This window comes from Saccopteryx leptura, chromosome 1 (assembly GCF_036850995.1).
Source record: "Saccopteryx leptura isolate mSacLep1 chromosome 1, mSacLep1_pri_phased_curated, whole genome shotgun sequence".
NCBI lineage: Eukaryota > Metazoa > Chordata > Mammalia > Chiroptera > Emballonuridae > Saccopteryx > Saccopteryx leptura.
In genome coordinates this window covers 93,721,270-93,734,751 of record NC_089503.1, presented here as the reverse complement: position 1 = coordinate 93,734,751, position 13,482 = coordinate 93,721,270, and the positions used below count along the sequence as shown (strand labels likewise).

Below are 13,482 nucleotides of genomic sequence, written 5' to 3'. Positions count from 1 at the left end.
CTTTTAAATTTGTTGGGGTATATTTTATAGCCCAGAAAGTATTCTATCTTGGAAATGTTCCATGTGAGTTTGAAAAGTGTTCGATAAAGTGACCAATAAATGTCAGTTAGATCCAGTTTTGATGGTGCTCTTTGGTTTAATTATGGTCTTACTAATTTTTTGTCTGCTGAATCTGTCAATTACCAATGGACAGGTGTTGAAGCCTCCAACTGTACTGCTCACAAAAATTAGGGGATATTTTATCACTTCATATTCATTTTGAAATATCCCCTAAGTTTTGTGAGCAGTATATAATAGTAATGCCTCTAGTTGTCTTTGTAGTTCTATCAGTTTTTGCCTTGTATATTTTGATGCTCTGTTGTTATTAGGCATGTATACATTAGGGATTGTTATGCCTTCTTAGAAAATTGATGACTATTATTACGTAATGCTATTCTTTGTTACTGATAATTTGCCTTGCTCTGAATTCAGCTTTGTCTGAAATTAATATTCTGCTCATCTTTCATTTGATTAGTGTTAATTAAAATTCTCTTTTTTCATCCCTTTGCTTTTGGCCTGTCTTTATATTTAAAGGTTTTTGTGGGCAACATATAGTTAGGTCTTATTTTTTATCCACTCTAACAGTCTCTGCCCTTTAATTGGCATAGTTAGACCATTGACATTTAAAGTGATTATTGGTATAGTTTGATTTACCATTTTTGTTATCATTTCCTAACAGTATTGCCTAAGGGTAGTTATTGTATTTATTCTTTGTTTCTCCCTCTCTCTTTCTCTTTTTTTTGTCTTGCACTATTTTTCTGCTTCCTCTGGTTTTAATTGAGCATTTTATATGACTATAATTTCTCTCCTCCCTTAGTATATAAATTATACTTCTTTTTAACTCTTTTTTGGTGGCCTTAGAATTTTCAGTGAACCAATTTACAACTAATCCGAGTCCACTTTAAATGACACTGTTAAACTAAATGAAATTTCTCATAGACTTAAGAGATAAAATCATACTAAAGGGAAGGGAACTGCCTCAAATACACAGCCAACCCCACCCCTATTTAAGTCTGTAGATGGTAGAAAGATAAAGAATTAAATTACAATCTTCCAAAAAGTGTAACTGAGTTTCCCATAGTCTTCTGTGGTTGAGGAAATAGAGACCTGTCAGGATCACATCTGAGAAACAGGGAAAAATTAGAACTGGACAAACTAGATATGGATTACTAAAACTGCAGTTCAGACTTGACCCAGCTCAGTTTCTGATTGGATCATGTGATCAACCCTAACTGACTAAAAGAGGAAGGGTAAAAATTCATGGAGCTGTACACTTAAGATTTGCCTACTTTATTAGAAAAAAGGTATATGTATTCATACATAAAAGTATATATACATTTTATAAATTTTAGGAATATATACTTTGAGATCCTGTTTTAAAAGATCTTTTTTCACATTTGTATTATGACCCTATGTATGTATGTATGTATGTTATGTATAATTTTTATTCAGGAGAAAATTATGTAAAACTAGTGTTGTTTTTTGGGCTTTATGGACTGAACAATTTAGGATAACATCTATTTTCTCATCTAATTTAATATTATCAGGATACAAGATTGAACTGTCTTCTGTTAATATTATACTTGGGTCTAAGCAAAATATTCTAAGGCCACCAAAAAAGAGTTAAAAAGAAGTATAATTTAATATTATCAGGATACAAGATTGAACTGTCTTAGAGAACCAAATATTTTTTTCTCTATTTTCTATTTGGTCTAAAGTACTAAAATTTAGAAGACCAATTATATCTAATTCTTCAGAAATTTAAACATGGATATTTTATTTAATAAAAACTAGTTAGGAAAGGTCATCTGGTGTTAAACTCACACTGACCAATCACAATAGTTTTATCTGAATTTATCTGTAAGATAGTACTTAATATGTAAATCATATATTTTAGGACTTGTTTTATGAATAACAAATCATTTGACTTTTATACTTTTATATTGCCTAGAAAGAAAACAGTTTCATATTATTTTTCCAGTTATCATGTAAGCTGTTTTAGTTATTAGATACCTATAAGAAATTAAATCTTAAAATATTTTCTAATTTATAAATAACTTTGAGGTTTAGTCACCTGCCCTATTTCATAAATAAACAACATTCAGCAAATAATATGACAGAGTGAGAAGTAGTGAATTGGTATATACAGAATGTTGAAAAGTAATATATATTTTTTTATAGGCAGAGCTTCTAGATGCTGCTGCTGGCGTTCACGTACGCTTCAGATTAGGTGGTGTAAGTATGGATAAATTCTTATTTGTAGTTTTTTTGTGTGGCAGAGACAGAGAGAGTCAGAGAGAGGGACAGATAGGGACAGACAGACAGGAAGGGAGAGAGATGAGAAACATCAATTCTTCATTGCGGTTCCTTAGTTGTTCATTGATTGATTTCTCATATGTGCCTTGATCAGGGGGCTACAGCAGACCGAGTGACCCCTTGCTCAAGCCAGTGACCTTGGGCTCAAACTGGTGAGCTTTGCTCAAACCCAATGAGCCCACGCTCTAGCTGGCGACCTCGGGGTCTCGAACCTGGGTCCTCTGTGTCTCAATCCGACACTCAATCCACTGTGCCACCACCTGGTCATGCTTATTAATAGTTTTGAAGCACATTTATATGAACTTTAAAAGATGTAATCTTTTTAATGTAAACCATTTTGTAATTAGATTACTGTGATCCTTTGAACTCTTTTATCTACAGGTTAAATTTCCACCTGATATATACTATAAAATTTTTACTGAGAGACATATTGAAGATCTATGTGCTAATAGTCCTAGAGATTACACAAAACTTAGAGCAAAATATGCATCTCATATTAAAAGTGATAACCTTCAGGAAGAGGATCACAGTGGCTGGTATCGTCGTGTAGAGAACAATGGCTGGAGACCTGTTTCTGAGAGAGTAAGAAAAAAGAAATATTAATTATTTTGAACCTATATATTAAAAAACCGATCTTTTAAAAATTAATTTTGAAATTATATTTAATAGCGAATCCTAGTAATTTAGCATATTAAAAAATTGCTTAAGTTAACTGTTGGGCAGATAAAATATATTCTCCTCACTTTGTTAAAGATGGTGCTGCCCATGTAGAAGCCCATCGCCCGGGTGATAATATTAGTTGCCATTCTTGCTCGGGATGGGCGTGATTATGTTAATATGTGTTGGGGGAGGGCTTTTGCGCCAAAAGGTTTTAAAAGGAAGAGAGATCATGTTATTCCAGGGGAAGAGTGATTACGTTCTAGGAGAAGCCCATGCTGTAGGAGAGCAGAGAAAGGCCACGTGGAGGAGGCCAGGAGAAGCTGCCAAGATGATAGAGTGCTGAGGGAGAAGCCAGTTTGTGCAGAGTTTGTGCAGAGAGAAGTTGATGGGGAACAGAGGTGAATAGGCTGGTGAGCTAGAAACCTTTGATTCTAGGAAACTCGGATAAGTCAATGGCTTTGGGAGCCCGGAATGGAAAGGGAAGTGTTTTCCCACTGTGTGTATTTCTTGCCCGCCAGGTGCAAGCTAGGATAAAGATGATGGCCCACCAGTTCTTGGCTCCATTGTTTCATTACCATCTGTCCAAATCCTATGCGAACCTGCACTGGACAGGAGGCTGTGATGATGGCCATGGCTACTGGCTTTACATTAACTATTCTGGGATTACTAATAATACTTCAAGATACAGGAATACATCTCTTTTTTTCTTACACTTATTTCTACTTTTAGTAATAAGCTTTGATTGAAACCATCTAAATCAGCAGTTCTCAACCTGTGGGTCACGACCCCGGCGGGGGTCGAACTACCAAAACACAGGGGTCGCCTAAAGCCATCGGAAATGTATTGTATAATAAATATGTATTTTCCGATGGCTTTAGGCGACCTCTGTGTTTTGGTCATTCGACCCCTGCCGAGGTCGCGACCCACAGGTTGAGAACTGCTGATCTAGAGACTCTTTGATGCTCACCAGTTTACCATCTTTATATCAAAGTAAATTTGAAGATGTTGTTGACTCTGTATTATCCTTGGACTAGAGGTGGGAGTTCTTGAGAACAAAATAACATTTTCTCTTATAGAGCTTTTAACAGCAGAGACTAGTGGAAAATCATTTGAATTTTTATGGTGTTGGAGAATTTAACATATATTCATATTAATTGAACAGAATGATTTTAAATATACATAGATTCTAATGCATATATGTGATTCAGGAACTTTTCTATAGATACCCATGTTTAATCTGCTTTTTGTGGAGATAATTTCTATAGGTTAAAATGATCTGATTTTATAGCTCTAGATGTCTGCTTATATCGCCTCAAGTGTCTTCATCAAATCCTCAATTTTTGGTAGACAGACTGTAGAACACAGTATATTGAATATGCTAAGTATGAAAAGTGAAAATAACCAAGTTATACAGTCATCTATTCAATGAACTTTATTGCATACCAACCATCTGTACCAAATGCTAGTGATACAATAGTAAATAAGAAGTTGTTCTCCTCAAGTAACTTGGCTTTTAGTTAGGGAAGCATTTAGTAAACAGGATAAAATCATTATAATACAGTAAATATGTGCTTTTTATATTTATAGACTGGCAGAGAAAAGCAAACTTTCCTTGTTATTTAATGTGTGTGTGTGGGGGGGAATGAATCAGTAGTAGGAAAATAGACAATCAGTTAAGATCAAGTGTCATACAGGGGAAACCACAAACTCTCAGGACATAATGGTGAGACTTCTTTGTTCTTGGAGGCTGCCTTTACCCCTTGAGGATTAGTCTTCAAAAACCATCAGCACTGAGAATAGGTCAGGTCTGTTCTTATGAGAAACTAAGACATACTTAGAATATGTCTATTCATTTATTCATTCAAATATTTAATTTTTTTTTTTTGTATTTTTCCGAAGTTGGAAATGGGGAGGCAGTCAGACAGACTCCTGCATGTGCCCGACCGGGATCCACCCGGCATGCCCACCAGGGGGCGATGCTCTGCCCATCTTGGGGCGTCACTCTGCTGCAATCAGAGCCATTCTAGCGCCTGAGGCAGAGGCCACAGAGCCATCCTCAGCGCTCCGGCAAACTTTGCTCCAATGGAGCCTTGGCTGCGGGAGGGGAAGATAGAGACAGAGAGGAAGGAGAGGGGGAGGGGTGGAGAAGCAGATGGGCGCTTCTCCTATGTGCCCTGGCTGGGAATCGAACCCGGGACTCCTGCACGCCAGGCCAACGCTCTACCATCAGATATTTATTAAGTACCTCAGTACACTCGTACTTTGTCAGTCTTTCTGTGGCATGTACCTCCAAAGGTTCAATGTACTATTCACCTATCACTGAATTAGAAGTACTTAAAAGGAGTCCTGGCCCTGGCCCTGGCTATAGTTCAGTGGACAAAGTGCTGTCCCAGTGACCAAGGTCGTAGGTTCTATTTCTAGTCTGGTAACTTGATGCCTCCCTCTCCCTATATCCCCGGCCTCTCAAATCAATGGGAAAATAAAAGAGAAATACTTTAAAAGGGTCTATCTTATCCTTTATCTCTTGGCATAGTCCTATCTATAATCGGATAACCTCACAATCAGTATTTCAATATTTTGCATATTAATTTTTTATTTCTCAATAGTTTTGGATGTCTGCTGAAGATGTAATTGTGGGAGACAAAAAAGAAAGCAAATTTCATTTCTCTAAACTAAAAAGAAGACAAGATATGGAAAAGAAGAGAAAAATTAAAAAAATAGAATGGATGAGGCAAATGTAAGTTAATAAAGACTAATGAAGTATATAGTATTATAAGTTTCTAAAACTTTTTTATTACTATTAAAATAAGTATGTTATTTTTAAAAGAAAATGTAAGGTTACAGTTATATTTTTAAAAATACATAGAACGCAAACATTTAATAAATACATACTATGTGTGAGACACAAGTAAGCTTCAGGAAGTAAGTGGGAAAAGACATGCTGTCTTGGGCCTCGAGGAAATCACATTCTGTTGGAACATCAGATATGAAAATAAGCATTTACTCTTCTATAGTCAATATCTTTCATTTGGCCCTCTAGACCCACTCAACCCTTTCTTCCTGCTTTGAGAGACTAACTGTGTGGATTATACTAAAAGTCATTCTGGACCAATCTAACAAATGTTAAAAGCAAGTGTCAAAAAATCAAATTGTTTCCAATTTTACTTGACTGCATACCAGAATGTAACCCCCAAATATTTAAAGAAATACAAAAAACTCCAGTACCTAAAATAATATAAAATCCACAATGTCTACCATATAGTAATCATTACCAGGCATGCAAAGAAACAGGAAAATAGATCCCATGTGAGGAGATAAATTAATCAATAGCAGCAGACCGACCCACCAAGAATATCTTTAAAAAATGAGTGTGAAAGAAAACCTTCAAACAAAAGCCAAGTTCTTATCACATAGACCAGCGTAAGAAACGTTAGATGAAATTCAGGCAGAAGAAAATTATTCTGGATAGAAATCTGGATCCTTACAAGAATGAAGAATACCAAAAATGGCAACTATGTAAGTAAATATAAAGCACTTGTCTTCTTAAAAATTAAATACTTTTTCTTTTTTCTACCCCTATCCTCATGTGTTCATTTCCACTTTACCTTCCCAAACTGGTAACCATAGTAATATTTCTTGTGAATCTTTCCACAGACTTTATTTTTATTTTATTTTTTCAATAATTATTCAAGGAACATTTTTAAAAGTAATGAACTAACTACTAAACTATACACTTTAAAATAGTTAAGGTGATAAATGTTGTTAAATGTTTTTACTACATTTATCACATGTTAAAAGTTTTATTGTAAAGGAATAAGTTAATATTGATATTGCAAGTCAGGTTCTACTTAAATTCTTGATTCGACTATTGTACTCTTCTTTCATATTGAAAATCTTCATGAATCTAATGAACACAATAAACTGAGGAAGAAAATAGAAACAGAGGCAGGGTCACAGGGAACAGAAGAACAGCTGTCAGAGGGAAGGGGGAAGAGGGGATGGGATCAGAGAAGGTGAAAGGATTATTAGCCAAATTATATATACATAACACAGAGCTACAGGCGACAGGGTAGCTGGTCCCAGAGGGAAGCGGGGATGAAGATAAGGGGTAGGGTCAAGGGAGGTGAGTGGGTTTGGAAAGAGACTTTGCATGGGGCAGGGGGGGAGGATGTGGTGGGTAGAGGGTGTTATATTGAGTGGGACACTTGAAACCATGTCAACACAGTAAGTTAAAAATAAAACTAAATAGCTGTTACAAATGTCTGTGTCTTTTTTAAAAGATTAAACAAGATGAAGTATGAAAAGTACCTGATGCAAAAAAAGATGTCAAGTCCCTCTTTCCTGTATTGTTTCCTCTTTGTCTTTTCTTCCCTTTTTGTTTGTCTTTAGCCACGTGGCCTTCCAAAAGTTACTCAACTGTTCCAGGATTTCCTAATCTACAAAACAAGTGGGCTAGATATTTGCTCTCCAAGATCCTTTGATTATATCATTTTATGATTAAGTGATGTAATAACTGTTTATATTTGTATCATAAAAATTCAACTTGGCCTGACCAGGCGGTGGCGCAGTGGATAGAGTGTCGGACTGGGATGCGGAAGGACCCAGGTTCAAGATCCCGAGGTCGCCAGCTTGAGTGCGGGCTCATCTGGTGTGATCAAAAAGCTCACCAGTTTGGACCCAAGGTCATGAGCAAGGGGTTACTCAGTCTGCTGAAGGCCCATGGTCAAGGCACATATGAGAAAGCAATCAATGAACAACTAAGGTGTTGCAACGAAAAACTGATGATTGATGCTTCTCATCTCTTTCCGTTCCTGTCTGTCTGTCCCTATCTATCCCTCTCTCTGACTCTCCGTCTCTGACTCTCTGTCTCTGAAATAAAAAATAAAAAAAAATTCAACTTGTAGAGAAGTATTCATGAAGTGAGGATTCTCTGGTTAATGTGGTTAAGTTGCTTTGTTTTTTTCCAAAGGATCCCATCACATAGAACTTGGTTTAGAGGTATTTGAGTTAAATAGAATAAAAACTTAGTTTATATTTAAATAGAATTACAACAATTTATATTAATTGTGTCTACTAGTAATCACCTGTTCCAAAGGATTTGTCTTTCTTCCTTCCCTCTGTTTAGATACTACGCAGGAAACCTGGAGGCTAGGTCAACAAAGTATGAAACTCTCAATTTAATTCACACAGCAACCAAAGGGCTAATAAGAGCTATTGAAGATGGTGGAATAGATTCTGTGATGGAATGGGAAGTGGACGAAGTGTTGAACTGGACAAATACACTGAACTTTGACGAGTAAGTACATGTTGCTTTTCTTCGGGAACAAGGGCAGGCCTCATATTTTTCTAATATTTTCCACTCTCATGTTGAATCTAGGGGTCACAAATATAAGCTTCCCCTTAAAAAAAGTGTTTATTGCCTGACCTGTGGTGGCACAGTGGATAAAGCATCGACCTGGAAATGCTGAGGTTGCCGGTTCGAAACCCTGGGCTTGCCTGGTCAAGGCACATATGGGAGTTGATGCTTCCAGCTCCTCCCCCCTTCTCTCTCTCTGTCTCTCCTCTCTCTCTCTCTCTCTCTCTCTCTCTCTCCCTCCTCTCTAAAAAAAAATAAATAAAAAGTGTTTATTACTTGTCTAGAAAAAAAGAAGAAATGAGAAATATATAAAAGGGATGATCTAAAAGTATAAAAAAATTAGGTCTTATTTATTGTCAGATGTGTGTGTGTGTGTGTAAGACAGAGACAGACAGACAGACAGACAGGAAAGGAGAGAGATGAGAAGCCTTAACTTGCAGTTGCAGCACTTCCTGAAACAAAAACTTTAGGAACACAAACTTAACAAGAGTAATTCAATAGAATAAATATTTGAAAAATCGTTTTTTACACAATTCTAATCCTCATACTTTTTCTGCTAGCCCCCTTTCAGCACCTGTTACCTGATTTCTTGGGTGCGGTTGGAAGAAAGGAGGCTTGGGAAAGGGGACATGGAGCCCAAAATGAAATGGAATGAATCACAGCAAACCTGCCTGTTGGAGCATTCCCTCATCTTCATAGCTCAGCAGACCTTGTCCTTCCCCTGTTCCACCTCTTCTCAGACCGCCCTGGGCTCCCTCTTCCAGCCTCTGTCTGGGGAACGGGGCGGCAGCTGCAGGTGCCCGCTTCAGAATGACCTCTCACGTTTACTGCACACGGCAGACAGCACTCTTGCTCTATTTAGATTATAAATCACATGTTTTAAATGTCTGTTAAGTCAGAGACAGTAGATCTGGCAATCCAGAACCAAGGAGAAAGTTTGTCATTGTTTCCCCCCTCAGAGTTTTCTGTCCATACTTTTAATTTAGAAGTTGACATTTTAGTAGGCATTCAACTGAGGACAGGATCTCAAAGGAACGGAAGAAGATGGGATGGAGCGGTGTGCTGAGGGCGCTGAAGGCAACGTGCTAGATGTCGGGCACTGTTTTTACATCTGCTCCTACTCTGTGTTCTAGAGGTTGTCTTGGGTGTCGGAGAGCTACTTGGAAGTGGGAAGTCATGAGAATGAAACAGTTGGTCTAGTGAATTTGTTGCCATTAATCTAAGATTTCATAGAGTAAGTGGGATTGTAGAAATAGCCTAGGCATGTACTAATACTCAATTTGTTACTAATAAACCAATTTAATTTAATTAATGTCTATATCATGAATTTAGGTATATTGCCAACTGGAAGGAAATGGCTACAAGCGACTCTTCAGCTAACTTCAAAGGTAGTTGATTCTTAACAATACTTTATGGGAAACTTTTGTGAGCGAAAATGATACTCTCCACGTACACCTCTCTTAGCACCTAACATCTCAGCCTCCTGCACAGTATATAGACATAGGGGAATTTGCCAAGTCATTCTTACCCTTTATTTTTTAGTGAGAGAGAAAGGGACAGGCAGGGACAGAGATAAGAAACATCAACTCATAGTTGTAGTACCTGAGTTGTTCACAGATTGCTTCTCATTTGTGCCTTGGCTGAGGGCTCCAGCCAAGCCAGTGACCACAGGGTCATGTCTATGATCCCACACTCAAGCTGGCGAGCCTGCACTCAAGCCAGATGAGTCCGCAATCAAGCCGGCAATCTTGGGGTTTTGAACCTGGGTCTTCAGTGTCCCAGGCTGACGCTCTATCCACTGCACCACCGCCTGGTCAGGCATCTTACTTTATAGGTAAAACTATTATTTTAGAATAGAAGGAAATTTTTTATTTTATATATAGGTTTGGATATTTTAATGAATCATTTTTTTTAAGTTGCATATCTCATGAATTCAATAGTAATTTTCATGAGCACACTTCACTTGGCTAAAAAAATGCCTCAAAATGTTAGAAATAGTTTTAGGTACTAAGCCACTCTTGTCCCTCCAGTGGTCCACAATACTGAGAACTTAAAAGTGATAGCTTGTTGAGGAAGCTGATCATCATACCCCATAGCACCAGTTCTAATGGCCAAAGTCTCAATATGGCTCTGGTGTAATCTGAGTAGATGAGTTCTGTCCTGCTGTCAGGACTCTATGTTTCCCGCAAAACATAAAGCAGAGGTTATAGCTGTGGAGTATGGATTCTGACTGCCTGCTTTTCATTTTGGGTTCTACTGTTTACTGGCTGTGTGATGTTGGCAAGTGACTAACTCAATTTCCTCCTTTGTGAAATGAGAATAACAAGAGCACCAAGCTCATAGGTGTTGTGAAGCACTAAGGGGTAAAATGTGTGAAGGGCTTAGATGAGTGCCTGGTACAGAACTCTCACTCCATAAATGTTAGTGATCATTAGCCTTAACCTGTCCCCTTATGTCCAGCTCACTGCCACCACCACAGTCCAGGCTGCCGTCGCCCCTCGGCAGGAGTCTGCGACAGCCTCCGGACTGATCCTCCTCCAGGCATTCCCCACACAACAGAGTGACCTTCTGCAAGTTTAAGTCAACGCAATTCAAACACAAACTCTTTCTTAGCAATTACAATGTGGAAGTGTTATCTTAAAGTGCTTTATAATATAAGTCATTGGATCTTCAGACCAACCCAACGAGTCAGGTTCTGTTACCTGTATTTTACAATGAGCAAGCAAAGAGATGGGTTACTGCTCCAGTTCTCGAAGGAAGTTCTCTCAGTTTGCCATTGTGTCTGGAATGAAACCCTGGCTCTGCGGGAGCTTTCTGGCTCTGGTGTAGCTTCCACCCTTCTCATATCCCTCTCTCCTCACTCACAACCCCACCATCACGGGCCGCTTGCCTGGCCCTCGAACATTCTGTCGTTTCCACTCCGGGGCTTAATGGAGTTGATGGCCTTCTTCTTGTACAGAACAGTTTTAGGTAACTCTCTGCCTTGAGGGCAGGGCGTTGTCTGTTCTGTTCGCTACTGAACCCCCAATGTGTGGCACATAGTGTTCAGTGGCACATAAAGAATATAAAGGAATGACAAGTACAAAAATGGAAGCATAGAATATAAAATACTGAGGTAAAAGAGATTACAGGCTTACCTTGGAGATATGGCGGGTTCAGTTCCAGACCATCTCAATAAAGGCAAGTATTGTAATAAAGCTAATCATAATCTTTTTGCTGGTGGAGGGGCTTGTGTTCCATTTGTAAAAAAAAAAAAAAAAAGGCAACATCTATGAAGTACAATAAGTTGAAGTACAATAAAACGAGGTCTGCCTGTACTGCAAAAAGAGAGAAAGATACTCTGGTGACTGGAAGACCACAGGGCAAGTGGAAACGATTTTAGGTAGCAGAGTGTGCACTACAGCTGAAGTCTGGAAGGGGGCGCAGGGGCGGCGCGGGCATTGCAGAAGAGCACGTGTGCCACCTCTTCAGAAGCACAAGGAAATCTAAGCCAGAGATCTGAAAATTCTAGCTCTAGAGAAAGAAAAGGCTTCTAATCATTTGTGAATAAAAACTGTTAACTAATAGTTAATTATGGAGCACCAACTAAATGCTAAGTTCTTTACATGCACCATTACATTTAATTCTGACAAAAAAAAAATGAGAATAAGGTGTGTGCTATTCTTACCCCCATTTTATAGATGAGGACACTGAGACTTAGAGGTTAAGTAGGGCCCCAAATTACACAGCTAATTAGGAATAGGTCAAGCATCAAGTCCTGCAGAGCCTTTTGTGGAAATGGACAACAAAATATGGTAGTGGAAAGGAGGGTGAAATCGGAAACTGGGGACATTTATGGCTCAGTTAAATAGGATATAAAGATAGTTGCTCTAAGAGTGGTGAAAGGAGTGTGGATTAGATCTGAACTGGGCACACTAAGCAAGCCTATACCTTACCACATCTGGCATGTTTCTAAACATTTGTCTTTCCTCTCTAGGTTTCAACTTTGAACAAGGACAGAAAAGAACATATAACCGTGAAGCTATATCAGAGAACACGAGAATACCAGAAAACCCTTTATATGAAAACATTTATGGAGAACCAAATTTTACTAGACTAACACCTGATTCCACTTATGGAATATAAATATAAAGCAATCTTTTAAGAGCTATAGCCCTTCAAACCCTGATTCCATCAGTTACCATCAAGAGATAGTTTATTCTGCCTAGAGTGACATATTCTTGGCACAGAATTTACCCAATTAAGTAAAAAAGATTAAACAAATAGAACATTGCACTGAATACAGTGGTCATAGAAAATGTAGAAGTTATTCCGAGAAACTAATATTCTAACAATCACACTTAAAGATATACTTAGGTGTAAAAAATTTTTCAGCTTTTCTCCTTTTTTGAAGCTTACTTGAGTATTCCTATCAAGCAGAACTCCTTATTCATATAAAAAGGGGGGGGGGAGTGCCAGCTGAGCTGCGACCCCTTGCTCAAGCTGGCGATTTTCAGCTCAAGCCAGCAACAATTAGTTCACGTCTAGGATCTCATGCTCAAGCCAGCAACCCCATGCTCAAGCTGGTTGAGCCTGTGCTCAAGCCGGTGACCTCAGGGTCCTGAACCTGGATCCTCAGTGTCCCAAGTTGATGCTCTATTCACTGAGCCACCACCTGGATATGTCATTTCATGCCTTGAGTTTGAGAGGTTTACGAAATTTACTTGTTCATGTTGTTTAACACTGCAGTAATTTAAAACAAATCTACAACCAGCTTACTGATTACCTTTTTCTTTCTTCAAATACCTCCAGCACTGACAATATGAATACCTAAAACAATTGTTTAAGAAATAAACATTAAATTTAATAGTATTGCCTGACTAAGCGGTGTTGCAATGGATAGAGTGTTACCCTGGGACACTGAGGAACCAGGTCCAAAGTCCTGAGGATGCCAGCTTGAGCATGGGATCATGGACATGACTCCATGGTCACTGGCTTGAATCCAAAAGTCGCTGGCTTGAAGCCCAAGGTTGCTGGCTTGAGCCCAAGGTCACTGGCTTGAGCAAAGGGTCACACTGGCTCAGCTGGATATACCTGGTCAAGGCACATATGAGAAAGCAATCAATGAACAA

At 38.4% G+C, this 13,482-nt stretch overlaps 1 protein-coding gene across 2 annotated transcripts in view; it reads left to right on the top strand.

The window, feature by feature from the left end:
• C1H11orf65 (chromosome 1 C11orf65 homolog) overlaps nucleotides 1-13,280 on the top strand; it is a 50,303-nt gene extending 37,023 nt beyond the window's left edge. Inside the window, exons 4-9 of one of the 2 annotated variants that reach the window (XM_066371623.1) lie at nucleotides 2,221-2,274; nucleotides 2,737-2,937; nucleotides 5,622-5,752; nucleotides 8,141-8,311; nucleotides 9,704-9,759; nucleotides 12,348-13,280. In XM_066371623.1, coding sequence (XP_066227720.1) covers nucleotides 2,221-2,274; nucleotides 2,737-2,937; nucleotides 5,622-5,752; nucleotides 8,141-8,311; nucleotides 9,704-9,759; nucleotides 12,348-12,496 — 762 coding nt within the window. In that variant the 3' untranslated portion in view covers nucleotides 12,497-13,280. Of the gene's footprint in view, nucleotides 1-2,220; nucleotides 2,275-2,736; nucleotides 2,938-5,621; nucleotides 5,753-8,140; nucleotides 8,312-8,931; nucleotides 9,012-9,703; nucleotides 9,760-12,347 lie in introns of those variants that run through there. The other variant, XM_066371625.1, reaches the window with a different exon arrangement.
• The last annotated feature ends 202 nt before the right edge of the window (nucleotides 13,281-13,482 follow it).